The sequence below is a fragment of the Ascaphus truei genome, chromosome 8 (genome assembly GCF_040206685.1).
Source record: "Ascaphus truei isolate aAscTru1 chromosome 8, aAscTru1.hap1, whole genome shotgun sequence".
In the NCBI taxonomy this organism is placed as follows: Eukaryota; Metazoa; Chordata; class Amphibia; order Anura; family Ascaphidae; genus Ascaphus; species Ascaphus truei.
Window position 1 is genome coordinate 70,632,136 of NC_134490.1, and position 17,087 is coordinate 70,649,222.

Here is a 17,087-nt window from a genome sequence, read left to right on the forward strand (position 1 = left end):
AGTCTTTGTATAAAAGTATAGTCTCTTTATTGGTCAGATCAGCGACTCCAAATGTAGTGGCGATCAGCAGCCACAACAACAACAGCAAAGCCCCGTTATTCACTCTCCTCCTCTCCTTCCCTCCAAGTCTCTCCTCCGACAGAATGGTCTGGGCTGGGGCGTCAATACCCCGCAGCCCACCTCAGAGGTTAGCCTCTGGGTGGAGACTGGATTCTCCCCATCACCCCCAGCAGCGGGGTGAGGGGCCTTGGTCCACCGGGTCTATTGTGCTATCAGCTTCTACTTAAAGTGGCTGAGTCTCTCCGCTCCTCTCTCTGCTCCTGTATGGCTGCACAGATGAGACCGCACTGTCTCCTCCAACTCCTCGGACAGCACTGGACTCGAACTTGCCCAGAACTAACAGAACTGTCACTTACAGGAGCGGCTGCTAAATATAGAGTCAGCCCTACCCCTAATGATGTCAGCAGAGCCTCCCCTCTGTCTCGTGCCTGCAGCAGAGTCAGGGGCCTGCGTCTACCACTCAGGGCAGGGCTAGGAAGGGGGAAAACCCATGATAACTACTGGTGCCTGCTCTTAACAGGACTTACCACAGTAGGAGGAAGATAGGTATAGCCCGTGCTGTTTACAGGGGGCTACACTTTATATATATATATATATATATATATATATATATACTTTCCTGTGGAGGGTTTTTGTCACTTTTTTTACTCACCATAACTTAACTCAGTATTATGGTTTTTTATATATATATATATATATATATATATATATATATATATATATATATATATATATATATATATATCAATCACAGCTCAACCCCCTTATAACGCTGTGCTTGGGGTCCAAAGAATCACATTGTGTTATAAGCGGATCGCATTAGAAATAATGTACAATTGTATGCATTGTACAATAAAGTATTTAAGATACCAATAATCGTGTTGTAAAGTATTCATAAATACGAAAATTGGGAGTCACGCTTGCATCGCGTTATAAGCGGATCCGCGTTGTAACAGATCGCGTTATAACGGGGTTGAGCTGTATGATGAAGAATCAGTATATGTCTCTTATCCTCTGGTAGAGCACCATATTCCTTTCCTGGATTACTTCTAGAGAACAGACCAAGACAGGCTGACCTACAGTACAAACGTACACTCTGCAATGCCTTGTTTTTATAGTACTCGAACAAATAAAGCAGAAATAGCACAGTCTCTTCGGTGGTACTGGCAAGGGATGTTGTGGTTGTGGGTTTCAGTAATCTGGGTTTGCTGGTTTATGTATTTTTCATGTTTGTTTGATCTTACTATTTCTACAGACATATGTGCCCACCAAATTATAACACATAAATATACCCTTATCTCACCTAATTATCAGTTGGGAATAATTTAGATGCTGCAATATGTTATGTAATTCATATCTGGAGGAATATGAACGGTGTGTGCGAGCTTTCCATCTCACCACTTATAATGCTACAGACTATTTATTAGAGGCACCTTGGGATACCAACATTTAAATTTTCCAACACAGATGTGTTCCACACATCATCAAGTAAACAATTAGCTTACAATGTAATACAATAAACATATACAGGCAGTCCTCGTTTTACAACGATTCGCTTTACAACGAATGGCTTATCCAACGCTGTGCAATGCATACCTATATTCATTTTTACAATGCCAAAATGGCTTATCTAACGCTCCAAACAATGCTTTGCAACGTTGTGTATGTGTGTATATATATATACACATTCACATAAACAACGTTGCAAAGCGTCGTAAGAGCGTATATATATAATTTTATACTATATAATATTATATTATACTATATAATATATTATTTATTATGTTATATTATATATATAATACAGTATATACACTATATAATTTATGTGTGTGCTGCATATCTTGTTGCCGGCATAAAATATTTGGTGTATTTTAGTGTTAAAGATGCCTTCAGGAACGGAACCTTTCATTTAAACAGTGTTTCTATGGGAAAGCGTGTTTCGCTTTACAACGTTTCGCTTTACAACGCCATTTTGAGTAACGCATTGTGTCGGATAACCGAGGACTGCCTGTATCACATATGCATTTACAGAATTGCGCATCAAACACTTTCTGGTGCAATAAAAATGTTTTATTAAAAATATTAACATCGGAAGCTGAATCAATTAATAACAGAAGTCATCCCAGTGAAAGTTGCATTATTTTTTCATTTGATACATTTGGTGCTATTTTTGCCTCACAGCTGTATCACGTTTGCACTAGGGAATTGTTGATACAAGGGCCCACATTTACCCAATATGCTGAAACAATGTGAGTTTTATTCCTACCTGAGACAGGGAGTACCCTGGCGCTGATGCATGATCCCTAGAACCTCACGGTTCCTAAGTGAATAAGGTTTTTTTTTCCCACTGAGCAGGAATACTTCCCCCAATGGCCAAAAAGTAATTGCTTGCTTTGGCAGCCAATAGAAAGCTGTGACATCATCCGGAGATTACATTGCAGCTTTCCATTGGTGACCTGGGCAGCCATGTTTGTAGTTTTTTTCCAGAAACTACAAAAAAAAATCCCTTTTTATCAGAAACCAGAGAGTCCCCCAGAGACAAGAGTATGTAAAATTAACTCAGACGGACCCCCTGTTTGGGGGGGGGGGGTTCTGCTTTGAGATGTGAAGCACCTTATGACCTTTTCAGATGTGTGATAAGGTTAAAAAGTTAAAATACAGGCAATTCAAAAAAAATATAGATATTGTCACTACAGAGGTTTTGAAACGTATTCTTCTACATGGTAGTGGGGGGGGGGGGGTAGTGAGAAGGTCAAATAATTATGGTGGCAGTAAATAGCATACTGGGTCCTTGAGATTGAGGTTTAAAGGGTAACAAAGTAAAAGGATCATTAGTATTTTGATACATGTAGGTATGCCCATTCTCAAGGAAAGAGGACGTTCCCTATTTAGAACTCACTATTATTTTAGGTTCAAGTAAAGAACTCACACACTATTCTAATGATTATCACAGGGTCATGGTGTTCCTAAATGTTCTGTGATTCAGGCACTCTCCTGGCCATGGCCATCCATAGTAGTCAGAGATGGAGATTCGCCAACCTCTGGTATGGTTTAACACACTGTGCTGAGGGCCATGGGAGGGCTTTAATAACTCTTCTGGCTACAGGCAGTGAAATGGTTTATTTATTAAAATATTATTTGAATTAAGGGAATACAAATAAACCTTATTATATATACTTGCCCGTGCAAAAATCATTCCACACAACCAACCACGTACACTAGATAAATGGTTTGAAAGTAATATTTACCTATAATTACTGCAATTAAGGAGCCCAGTTGTCTGGAGGAAAAAGACAAACTTGTCAGCAGTTTGTGTTGAGCGAAAATGAATCTCCTCATCCCTCAGTACAATGTACAAGCTTCAATTTCCATATACTGAGAGCTCCACAGCGCTTCTTCTCCTTAGAGAAGATAGGACTTCAAGATGTCCAAATGCACAGAACCTTCACCGGTCTGCGTGTTGATTTTGCATGGTGCCAGTTCCTGATGCTCTCGAACCCACTATAATAACACGAAAGCCCTTACCCTCAGTATTGGTTTCTTTACAAGTGTTTGGAAAGAATTCGCGACTATTAGGGATAGGATCTGAAATGACCAATTTGCTTACATCACGTGGGGCTGAATGCTTCAGTTCAGTACTTCTGAAACCTGTCCTCATGGTATTCAAGCCTGGCCGTGTTATGCATATAACCAAACTTGTACGCCACTGGAGCATGGGAAAGGTTAATCAACTCTTCAACCCTCTCAAACCTTCTATTAACACATTCGAATCCTATGAGTTTGAATTATATTAAGGTAAAATGAATGTTTGGATCATCATCAGCTATTTGAAAATCACTGTAGTCATTAAAAAAACCCACAGATCCTCTTGTTTCTCCTTTGCCAGAATTCCAATATGGACTTATTATGGACTCCTACAGGAGAAGGAGCGGCTCAGTGAGTAAAGACACTGACTAGCTCTGAGTTTGAAGCAGGGGAACCTTGTTCATTTCCCGGTGTCTGCTCCTTGTGACCTTGGGCAAGTCACTTTATCTCCCTGTGCCTCAGGCACCATAATCATAGATTGTAAGCTGTACGGGGCAGGGACGGTGTCTGCAAAATGTCTTTGTAAAGCGCTACGTAAAACTAGCAGCGCTATACAAGAACATGCTAAAAAAAACAAAAAAAAAAACCATCACAAAGTCTGCAGCCTGTAACAGGCTGAAAACAGATATTATTGTTCACCAATATTGCTGTGCCAAAGTCTTCCACAGTTCTTTGATGTTGCATCCTGTCTATTGGATGTCAACACTGACGACAGTATTCCCCATCCGACATGATGCAATTATTTGGCAAACCGAGCTCCTTTGTACTGTATGTATAAATCTGAGGCGAAGCAGGGGGGTGGAAAAATGGAAAGTCACGGCACTTATCTCCTTCTGTTTTGCAACAATATACGGCATGAGATTGAAACCTTTTTAATCGCTTGTTTGTTTCACATTATCGTTCACATCCTTTTGCTACACTTATATCCTTTCCATTTAACATTAGGGCAAGAAATAGGACTTTTAATGAGTTTAAGCTGTGCTAACAAGTTTCATATATTTGAAACAAGTGAAGAAGTCAATAGAAGCAAAATGTGTGATTTGCAAATGAGCATACAGTATATATATATATATATATATATATATATATATATATATATATATATATATATATATATATATATATATATATATATATATATATATACATATACAGTGGTTGACAAATCACCAAAAAAACTACTCGCCACACAAAAAAATCTACTCGCCACCTAGTACCAAACGTGTGCTGCTTGGGCCAATATTTACTCGCCCGGGGGTTAAATCCACTCGCCCGGGGCGAGCAAATGTATAGGTTTGTCGAACACTGTATATATATATATATATATATATATATATATATATATAAATATATATATATATACACACTGTATGCTCATTTGCACGCCTTAGACATGGAAATGAGCATATAGTATATTTACATTTGCTATATGCTTTGCAGTGGAGGGTTTTTGTCACTTTTTTTACTCACCATAACTTAACTAAGTATGGTAAACCCCATCCTCATTGCTTCATTGCATAGCCAGTTAACCAACCCCACACTGATGAGATCCATTAAGGTCGAAACAGCTGTCTGTGGGTGGGTTTTCTGGCTATGCATCTTAACCCTGGCTGTGCTCAAAGCTGTGGCCATGCAGCAAGCTTAAGCCTATAGGGAACCATGTATAAAATGGTTTTTGAAGCAAAAAGTGGCACTGTGTGCTCATTTGCATGTCATTTTCCAGAATCCCTTGCTGCAGTGGAAGTGCTGTGTGCTGGGTGATAATGGTGAAAGGCGGGGTTGCAGCCCTACCTAAGACATGCAAATGAGCATACAGTATATTTACATTTGCTATATGCTTTGCTGTGGAGGGTTTTATATATATATATATATATATATATATATATATATATATATATATATATATATATATATATATATATATATATATATATATATATATATATATATATATATATATATATATATATATATACATATATATATACACATACCATTAAAATATGTACCATTAGACCCCGTAGCTCTATGCAACCACAATCCATAACATTTGATGATACTTACTACTTGGGCACAATTTGTGTTAAAGGATTAGTTCCACCCTGAACTATAGAGATACACACTACTGCTTCTTTATCACCGGGGACCATCTGCATCATAAGATATCCCAAAGGGAGGCCCCACTGGGGGTTCCCAGTGACAACAACTTAGCAGGTTTGCTCCAGGGGAACATCTTGTTTAGGTGAGAAAAATAAAGAATACTGAATATAAGGGTCAAATTTAATCAAGACTTACAGGCCGGAAGTCATCAAACTCTGTTAAAATGGAGTGAATATCAGACCCGACCCAAAAAATGCATCACTTATTACCACAATTTTATGACACAAGTCATACAATTTGCGATAATAATTTAACCGGTGCGATTTTGTTTTTACCTGACGCAATGCGGGAATTAACGCGACCGCATTACTACAGCTACCATATGCTCCTGTAATATCAATCAATACAGAACACTAGGGTAGACATTACATTAACCCCTTTGATGCCTGTGGTTACCAAGGTATACCACAGGCATCAAAACGGTTTACACAAATAAACAACACTATCTACACCCTTTGGCTACCTTAGTGGCTAGTAAATCACTACGGCACACAAAGGCTAATCCCTACCACGCCCCAGGGGCCCAACTACCCTCGTCAGGACAACTACACCCATCACCCCACTCCCTAGCCCCCCACAACAAACCTAAGCCCCCCTCCCACACCCCTCGTGACTAATGGCCAATAGCCCGACTAGCCAAATGTAGCTAATATGTAGTAGGGGTTAACCCCTTATTTGCCTCAGCAAGTTAGTCCTCAAGTCCTTCTATTCATGCTTTACTATCATCATAATGAGTGAAGTTATTTACTCTTTTTCATGCTGGTCCCGATTAAAAAAAAAAAAGGTTATTTTAAGCGCTACATGGTTGATGACTTGCAACAATAATACATTTTTCTTGGCGGTAACACCGCGCTGTCCCCGTATCGAACATTGATGACTCTAAAACAGGGGTTCTCAACTCCAGTCCTCAATATCCCCCCCAACTGGTCAGGTTTTCTGGGTATCCCTGCTTCAGCACAGGTGACTCAATCAGTGGCTCCGTTAAAGACTGATCCACATGTGCTGAAGCAGGGATATCCTGACAACCTGACCTGTTGGGGGGGGGGGCTTGAGGACTGGAGTCGAGAACCCCTGTTCTAGGTCATGTGTACTGATTTCCTAAACATTTTTTATTTGATAGAAACAGCACCTATCTGCATATTTTCTGTTGTCAGATCATTTATTGCATTATGTTAAACAATGCATTTGCTTTAAGCCATCTATACAGAGGCAGATTTTAGGGTGGTGCACAAGGGAAGGGTATTATGCACATCCTTATGTAAAATCACTCACACCTAGTTCTACTCTGCGTCATAATCAGGGAGCTTATGATTCAGATCCTGCAACATGTAGTTCATTCACTTTTCAACCTGTCAGTTTATTGGAATACATCACTATGCAAAAGACAAAACACAGTACGGCTATGCTACATGTAGAATAATATGGGGTCACATAAATATAACATCAGGCATTTCATGAACTAAACATACAATCAGTAAGATCACATCTGGCCATTTTAACCTTTACCTAGTGAGACAAAAAACATCTATTAAACAGGCATATCGTCTATTACTCACCCACACTTTTAGGTTGGGTCAAATAGTTACATTCCCAGTTGATAACTTTCTCTATCTAATTACTATTTCAATATACACTAATGAATCCGCATTTTAAATAGGTGTCCAAGTTAAAAATCAGGTTGTATGCTACTATTTCCATGGATCTTCCTGTGCCAACAATTGTAGTGTGTGCATTTTCTTTCAAAAGAGACATGTTTTGCCAGTTTTACAGATGCAAAGATGAACTGAAAAGCAATAACTGATGGCACTTTATATCTGACATGCTATGACCATTAGTCAGTGCTTGCCGGGGCATATGAAAGACAGCAAGGCAAGCTTCAACTTGTATGTTCCAGCAAAACAAAGAAGGTCTAATTATATTTACTCAGATTTCAGTGGGTTCCCCTGGGGTTTAACCCTCGGGTGTTGGACGTCGAAAAGGACAAGACATTCGTTTCTGATCCCTCCAGCCACACAAATGATGAAAGGTGGGATCAGAAGGTTGCTATGATTGAAAGGGACAATTTGATAACAGTTTGCTTAGTGCAAATAGGACTCACATTTCAATCCATTTTCAAACGTTGAGGTTATCAATCTAAGAAATGCAATCGTTCCCTTAATACAGCACTGCCACATACATGAACATATTTATATGGAGGTGCATTGAGCCGTTTTAGAAGTGTATATTTGGAGATGCTAATCTAATGCCTGGTACATTGTGCTTGCACCGTTTGGATACAAGAAGCCAGTCATTCTGCAGGGAGTACAAGGCTTCCTGATAGCCTGCTATTGTTAGACTGAGCAGGTGGTAATGTGACCTTAACCTCACGCTAACTACATTGCTGAAAGATTAAACAGGTTTACACGAGCCAGCAATATATTTGGGATAGCTCTAAAATGTTATCTGTGACATCCTATGTAAAAGAAAACATTGTTTTAGTTATTTAATGCTCCCTACAGTTATTGCAGACCTATGTTTGCTTTTGTACAGACCTATGGAAACAGGGACTGCCCTGGTTAACCTTAACTCCGCAGACTTCACTGTTCCAGTGTATCTTTGCTAAACTACACACTCCCCATATTCTTATTTAGCACTGTAAAAGTCTTCACACAATGTACACCTACTTTATTATTGAGCAAAACAGGAGAGTAGGATACAGAGACAACCTTGTTTGGGATCACAATAAAATGTATCCTACTCACTTACAAACTGAAGCTGGTTAAATGTTATTCCCCCACATTATCGTGGAGTTTGTGCAGCTGCAAGCTTACGTCAGCATACATAACATAAGCAAAGTGGTACATTTAGAGGTACAGTACCAGAATACGTACGTGGATCCCAGCAGCTACAATTACTATCACTCCTGTCTTAGAATGCATTGAAGCATCGCTATAAATAAGACTTTGAACAGTACCAGCGTCAGGGGCATCTTACATACTGTACACTCATTAGTTAGTCTGAGCTGTGAAGTTTATGTGCATCTGCAGGGGATCCATTTGATGTATGCGACTTGCTGCCTGCGGTTTTATAGGCAGCTAACAAGGAAAAACAAAGCCAACAGGATATTTTTCCCACGGGGGAAGAGTCCAACCAGGAAACCAGACAACATGTTGCAAACAGAATAACACTACAATCATGTTGATTTCTCCCCTCCCCCCCCCCAACCAATCCCCACCAATATATGCTGATGAGTTATTTTTTTCATTTTCTTTGCATCAGAGATCAAGCTTTATGTGCCTCAATAATGTATCTGTCCAATTTGACCCAGTAAAATGCAGACGCTGGACACAGGCCCCTATTTCAAGAACCAAGCGTCTTGTGTATCAGTGACTAATGAAATATTTATCCATATATAGCTACTGGCTCTTCAGCAATGTCTTTCTGGGGTCCAAAATGTCACGCAATGCACGTGGTGTTAAGATAATAAATCACACTGACCTTGACCCCTTGCAAACGCACTTCCCATAACACCTTCCTACTCTCTCTGCAAGTTCTCCCTATTTACCACGTAATCTGTAAGATCTTCCGGGCAGGGGCTCCTTTTCCTATGGTTACTTTCATGTCTGAAGCGCTTATTCCCATTATGGGTTATTATTATAGTGATAGTTTGTTCTTGTATAGCGCTGCAAGTTTTACGTAGCGCTTTACAGAGACATTTTGCAGACACAGGTCCCTGCCCCGTGGAGCTTACAATCTATGTTTTTGGTGCCTGAGGCACAGGGAGATAAAGTGACTTGCCCAAGGTCACCAGGAGCCAACACTGGGAATTTAACCGGGTTCCCCTGAGTCAATGTCTTTACTCACTGAGCCGCTCCCTCTCCCTATAATTTCACGTGTATTACGGCTGTGCAGCGCTATGTACATGAACGGTGCTATATAAATAGAGATATACATACAATCTTTCTATTATCATGTTGACTTCAATTCTTGTTAATCTTGACAAAGGTATTTTTAGGAATAAGTAGAACTCCCCTTTATCATGGCAGAGAGTTCTTTCATTTCCTCGCTGACATTACAATATACAGGACATTTTTAACCCCCTATGGGAGTCGAGATGACCACTTTCTTTTTGACCTTCCCAGAACACTGAACACTAGATATTACCTGGGAGGAATGGAATTATTCTCTGCTTTGGGTCTTTTTGCCCTCCTTCAATAGGAAACTTGTCCAAAACCTGCATCTACAACAGAATGAGAAAAACAGATTAGAAAATTACAGAACTAGACTCAAATGTATTTGCTTTTCAATTCAAGTGAATAGTAAAATATATACACAATTGATATAAAATGTATCCTTGTACATATTGCAATGATTGTGATAGTCATTTAGTAACAAACAAGGCACTAACTTAAGATGATAGTATAATACCCAAGTCACTTTGAGCTATATTTACTAATGGATGCTATTCTAGAAGACCCCTTATGGCCCATATAAAATGAGTCTTCAGGTGTCTTGTGGTGCTGCAAGGTGATTTACAGGTTTGCACCACTTAGTAAATATTGCCCTTTGTTTAATTTCTGATAATTTCCTCTTGAAAGCTCTGAAGGCCACTGTGCTTTGTAGTATGTAAAGGAAATCATACAGAAAAACAGGACTTGCGTGGGGGGTAAGCCAGTCCAGTCTAGGCTTTCAGTTCTGCCTTACTTCAGCAGATCGATCAATCACAGCCACTCTCTGCATCTAAATATCAAACACTTCCTAACCTCCTTAGCTGGCTAGAAAATCAGAATCCTCTTATACGCTCTTCTCCTTGGTATGGGTTTTCTGCACCTGCCGATGGTTAATTCCGAAACGTTGGGCGTCTGTCTTTGTACCAAATATAGATCACTCTGCACCATAAAAATATTTATTGGTGACCATATCTTTTCCTTGACATTTTCTTCTGAGTTCTACAGGCTATTGTTGTCTGTAGGTTATTGTTTGGGTTTAAAGATTACCCTTTTTTCCAGTATTAGTGCTCACCGCTACTCTTTTTCATAAGCCAGGTAGGAAAAGGCTACGCTTCTAATCTAATATTCTGCCAACCAAATCGTCATTTACTCACCTATGTGCGCACACATGTTCTCATATTAATGACGTTACCGAACCCTTCCTATTCCTCCCTCCCTTGCTTTTCCCCCCTTTGAGGTTCACACAGTCCAGATCTTCTCTCCTCTCCCTGTCCACGTGGCGGTCATCTATCGCCCACCTACCGCTACTCATCCCGCTTCTGCCTTTATCTCTCTCACTTTGAATCCTGGCTCTCTTTCTTTCTCTCCTCAGACTCCCCTGTTCTTCTCCTTGGGGACTTCAATTGCCACATTGATGACCCCTCTCTCCCTTGGGCTTCCCGCTTTCTTTCTCTAACCTCTTCTTTTGGCCTTCAACAGTGGACTGAAGCCAGCACCCACAAGGATAGCCACTACCTAGACCTGGTTTTCACTAAAAACTTCTCTCTCTCCGATTTCTCCATTTCCCCTTTTGCTCTCTCTGACCATCACCTCATCTCATTTTCTCTCTCTCGCTTCTCTCCATCTCCATCTAGCCCTCGTTTTTTCAGAAACCTGTGCTCTATTAACCTTCCAGCTTTTGATTCCACTTTACGCTCCTCCCTCTCCTCTCTCAGTTCTGCTTCTGGTCAGGACCTGCAACTCTGCCTTATCTTCCTCTCTTGATCTTCATGCCCCGCTTTCTCTCTGCCGTCTTCGCCCTTCTAACCCCAGACCCTGGCTAAACTCCCACACACGCATGCTGCGTTCCTCCACTCGTTCCTCTGAACGCCTCTGGAGGAAATCTCATACGCCGACCTCACACCTGCTATAGAGACCAAAGTTTCTGAATGCCTCTCTGGAATATCATCCTGGATGGCCCTCCACCGACTGAAACTTAACATGGCAAAAACAGAGCTCCTTATACTTCCTCCCAAACCTGGCCCTACTACCTCCTTCCACATTACTGATGGAAATACGATCATTCACCCAGTAGCCCAAGCACTCTGCCTAGGGGTCACACTCGATTCCTCTCTCTCATTCTCCTCTCATATTCAAAAAGTTTCTAAAACTTGTCGCTTTTTCCTCCGCAATATCACAAAGATACGCCCTTTCCTCTGTTACTCGACTGCTAAAACTCTCTCAGGTCCTCATTCTCTCCCGTCTCGATTACTGCAACCTCCTGCTGTCCGGCCTTCCTGCCTCTCACCTGTCTCCCCTACAATCTATCCTAAACGCTGCTGCCAGAATCACTCTACTCTTTCCTAAATCTGTCTCCGCGTCTCCCCTCCTGAAATCCCTCTCCTGGCTTCCGATCAAATCTCGTATCTCACACTCAATTCTCCTCCTCACTTTTAAAGCTTTACACTCTTCTGCCCCTCCTTACATCTCAGCCCTAATTTCTCGCTATGCACCATCCCGACTCTTGCGTTCTTCTCAAGGATGTCTTCTTTCTACCCCCTTTGTATCTAAAGCTCTCTCCCACCTTAAACCTGTCTCACTTTCTGCCCCACACCTCTGGAATGCCCTTCCCCTCAATACCCGACTAGCACCCTCTCTATCCACCTTTAAGACCCACCTTAAGACACGTCTGCTTAAAGAAGCATATGAATAGCACTGGATAATCCTGGACAAATGATACATAAAGCTTGGCCCCCTGCAGACGCACTTACTAGAATTCCCTCCTACCGTCTTTATATGTTCCCCTACCTACCAATTAGATTGTAAGCTTCTCGGAGCAGGGACTCCTTTTCCTTAATGTTACTTTTATGTCTGAAGCACTTATTCCCATGACCTGTTATTTATATTATTTGTTATTTATATGATATGTATTACTACTGTGAAGCGCTATGTACATTTATGGCGCTATATAAATAAAGACATACAATACAATGACGTGACACTTCAGTGGCTTATTTTCTAATGGTTAATTCTTATGCAGGTTTCCGAACGATTAAAGGTTGACAAGATTATGTACAATGACCGGGGAAAGATGCTGGGTTATTACACGTTTATTTCATATCATCCTGTCAGTATTTGGGTCACAATACATCTGACAAGATTTCTAAAAATATGCTTTAGACTGGACAGAAGTTGGTATTTTTGGCGTTCCTTTGTGACTCCCGCCTGAATCCCTACTCTGATCATCAGAGCAGCCAAAACAAAGCAGCATTCGTGGCTATAAAGACATCCGTGCACCCGGCAGTTCAGAAGTAGCGAGCCCCACATGGAAGGCCACCAGTCATACAGGGGAAACAATGGCCGTCAGGGTCAGGGCTCAATCCAGCAGCCGAGAAAGAGAAAAGAGAGAGAGCGAGAAAGAACGAAAAAAGAGTGAGAGAGCGCGCGAGAGAGAGAGTGAGAGAGAGAGAGAGAGCGTGAGAGATATGCTAGCAGCTTTTCATGTTTTCCCCACCCAGAAAATATAACTTGTTTTAAACAAAGATGTGCAAACCTTACTTTAAAAAAAAAGTGTGATTACATTACACAGTCTCCCACTTCCTGCCTCCCAGACCTTGGATTCAGCTTATTTACCATATGGTACGATCAACCACCGCACATATCACAACCACTCACATGAGCATCTGTGCACGGGGGGAAAAAAGTTAAATAAATGATCAAATAAAAACAAAACCCTCGAGTGAACCAGGTGAAAAAATAGATGTTGGCGGAGATTGGCTCAATATTTGACTCGCTCCTGCCACAGTTGGAACTCATTTGGGACATTATTAGGTATTTTACATTTTCTTGCCAGTTTGGGTTAAACTGCTTTCTATCAAGAAAATATTTCAATCCATATTAAATGAGCAGTGAGAATTTAGTTTGCCTGTATTTGGGGGATGTCGTTTGGAGTTGGGCATTTGGAGCATGCTGCATTTGGAGGCTGTCTAATGGAAATACTTTAGGATGCTGATTCAAGAACATTACTGTCATAGGCCAAGAACTAATAGGAACATGACAAGAGCTTCCAAGTAAAGACTCAAAAAATAATACTCCTTGTATCTATTTAAAAGGTTTGTATAAAGACATTTCTTAGCATCCACTCCCTTCTCAAGTGCTTCATTTTAAATTCCTATGGAGTTAAACTGGAGATATCTCCATGTCCACATATGAACGTACCAACCATTGTGGCAAAGCACTGTCTTCTACTGCACTTACTAGTCCCATAGTCTCTCTGTAAGTCTTGCAACTACCACCTACATTGTAAGATCTCTGGTGAAAGGACTTCCTTTCCCATCATGTTCTTTTATATTATTGTATTATAATTTCCTGTATTCTATTGTCCCCTTTGCAAGGGACGGCATACATTGTTGGTGCTATATAAATACACACATTTGAAATATAAACAAAATCATTGGTAGTGTTTAACGTAACCAATCTTTTACGGGCGGTCATGGAATATTGGTTTTAGGACGTTTTATTGTCAGGCTGTATAAGTAATTGAATTAAAAGGTCTATGCGACTGTAGTTCTTCTGTATACTTTTTAGAGCTGCAGACCAAGCAATATCCTACATGTGTGTTTTCTAATAAATGTTCTGTACTATGAGAAAATACTTGTAGCATTTTTCTTTTCAAAACAGCTCTAAATTACATTTTTAATGTACTAATGTACTGTAACACATATTTTTTGTTTCTACAGCAACCATTTACAAAATCACATCCCCTTTCTCTTCTGAAACAGGCTCTGCACTCCCTTTTTGAGCCCTGCCCTCTCTCTCGCAGTGCACCAATTGTATCTAGTGACTGCCTGGTCACATGATCTTCCCCACAGAACTTTGCATCTTTGGTCCTCTTCTGCTGCACTGACGGCATTTAGCGAACTCCCGAGCCTAATTTTCACCAATCGATCACAGGAGACCGGATTGATTGGCAACTTGGCTAATTACTTATCATTATGTGGATTGGATTGATGCACGTATTAAAGGGAAAATAAAAATAAAATAGCTCTCAATAGTCATTAATAATTATAATAATGCTGGCAAGTCTCATACTGTTTGTAATTTGTGGATTTTCATTATTTTGCATAATGTAACCAATCAACCACAGCAAAGACAGAAGTCATTTCATTTTTAGAGTCTGTAGTAAAAAAGGTAGGAATACGCCAAATTAACCAACGCAATGCAAAGTCCATGTTTGGTATAGTTTTAAATATCCAGGTAGAGATCAGTAACCTAATTTTTTAGCTGCAGACAACCTATTATCCTCTGAAGGAGCAATTGTGGGGTTCCCCTCCCTTTTACTCTCTCCCCTGTTATTGTTTTCATCAATAAATTGTTTATTTTCACTGGTAACTCGAGTGTTTCCCATTGGGAATCTTTTTGTTGTTGTTACATTATCCTCATCCCTGGAGTACCACCAGCAGGTGCTGATCAGCTGGCCTTTGGGTACCTTATATTTTTGGCGTGCATGCGGTATCTTCTGTGTGTGTTATACATACATACATTTCCACCACTAAAATGTTACGGTATCCTTAAAACTGGCTGAATTCCAAGGCAAATTTCCCTTCAACTTATAAGAGTTATGGGTTGTCAAATGGATGGTATTACACTGGAAAAATCTGGAGCTGGAAAACTCATTCTGCTCTATAATATACGGAGGGAGTTCTTCTCACAAGTCACTTGCTGCCAAGGACCTGACAAAGGCATTTCAACTTCCAAAACATGGTCCAAAAATTAAAGCTGCCCAATAAAAAGCCATCACCTACATCTTGACTGCTTGTGTTTCTATGAATGGAATTGGAGTGACTGGCTAGCATGCTGGTCTCATTTGCACAGTATCAAATATTCTATCTGGCAAAATTCACGCTGTTGAAAAATAGCCACTATCAATGGATCAATCTGTTTCAAGGTGGGTATGCAATCACACAACATGATGGGCGACGGTCCATATTTACTAAGCAGTGGTATGATATAAGGTAACTTCTGGTGTTTTATGGAATAGCACTACTTAGTAAATATGGCTCTATGAGTTTTAGAAAGCAACTACTGCAATGGTGAGACAAAATCTGATTGTAGGTGGCAGCACCTTTGCTCTGTAGCACAGTTGCTTAGCATTGAAACTGGGCAGCAGTCTCTATGTGGTCATCAAAGCCACAAAACTGTCTGTCACTGAGTGTCGTTAGTTGCTATTGTTTTTACATCTTTACTAATGTAACATTTGTATTATAATCTCATTGTTTTATTCTATGCACTTCACGCACTGGTATATAAATAGGACCAGCTCTTGCATTTTTTTTTTTTATCACGATGTCCCTTATGATAGAAATCGTTATTTTGTAACGATGGTTACAAATGATGGTCGTGGCGCCGACTTTCAGAGTCCCACCCCGTGCTCCCACACGTGATGTGGAGTGATTCCCCTTCCGTCCCCCAACACGTGGCGTCTCGATTCTACAAGTAGCAACACTGTACCATTCATTTCTAATCTTGAAAACAGTCCAAAGTGGGACCGAGACGTTGAAAGCTTATGGATTAAGAAATCTTTTGTATTTTCGATATAAGATCAGACGGATGCTGTTTGATTTTCAATCTTTGATGTAACTGCAAAAAGTATGACGCTGTTATTGATATACTGACTGTTACATTAATACACAATTCTTATGATAAGGTGTTCTTTTAATTTCTGTTTTATGGTGGGTCATATTAATTGCGACTGCTAATTGTGACCACGTTCAGAAACCACATTATTTTTGTAACTGTACTAATTGCTGAACTATGCCTAAACTGCCACATCTTTGTCTTGACCACTATTATCTCTTTGTTGCCTTTCACTGAGTCATTTGCCAAAACGTTACACTGTCCTGAGGGTTCTTTTAAGGAGAAGCAGTGGGTTCCTTGTGTCTATTTGAATGGATTACCAAGTGTGAGAAAGATTTACTTTGAACACAAAGAGATTGTTCACTTATACATCTTTTTAAGTTACCCCAGTAATCAATCTCGTCTTTGAGCTTCTGTCTTTCATTTAGTTAAAAACCTCAATTCGCTTTGTGACGTTCACAAGCATCAACTTTGACTGATAACTTACTCCTGCTCACAAAATACAGGAAAACAGCTGCGTGGGAAACAAATTTGGAAAAATCATGCCGTGATTAAACTGAGAAACTTCAATATGATGAAGTCAACCTCCCAAGAGGACATTCAACTAAAGTTTTCTGCTAGTTGTTTTGGAAGCAAATTGTGTAGCATACCAGAGAAGACCTACTGTATACCTATGTTTAATGTGCTTGCATGAAATACAGGTATTATGTACACAAAATACGTTATGGCGAGTAA

At 40.2% G+C, this 17,087-nt stretch overlaps 1 protein-coding gene across 5 annotated transcripts in view; it reads right to left on the reverse strand.

Moving 5' to 3' along the window:
- Positions 1–17,087, reverse strand: part of SH3PXD2A (SH3 and PX domains 2A) — a 279,344-nt gene that overhangs the window by 180,116 nt on the left and 82,141 nt on the right. For all 5 annotated transcript variants that reach the window (XM_075612535.1, XM_075612532.1, XM_075612531.1 and 2 more), the window contains one exon: positions 9,952–10,027. In XM_075612535.1, coding sequence (XP_075468650.1) covers positions 9,952–10,027 — 76 coding nt within the window. The remainder of the gene's footprint in view (positions 1–9,951; positions 10,028–17,087) is intronic.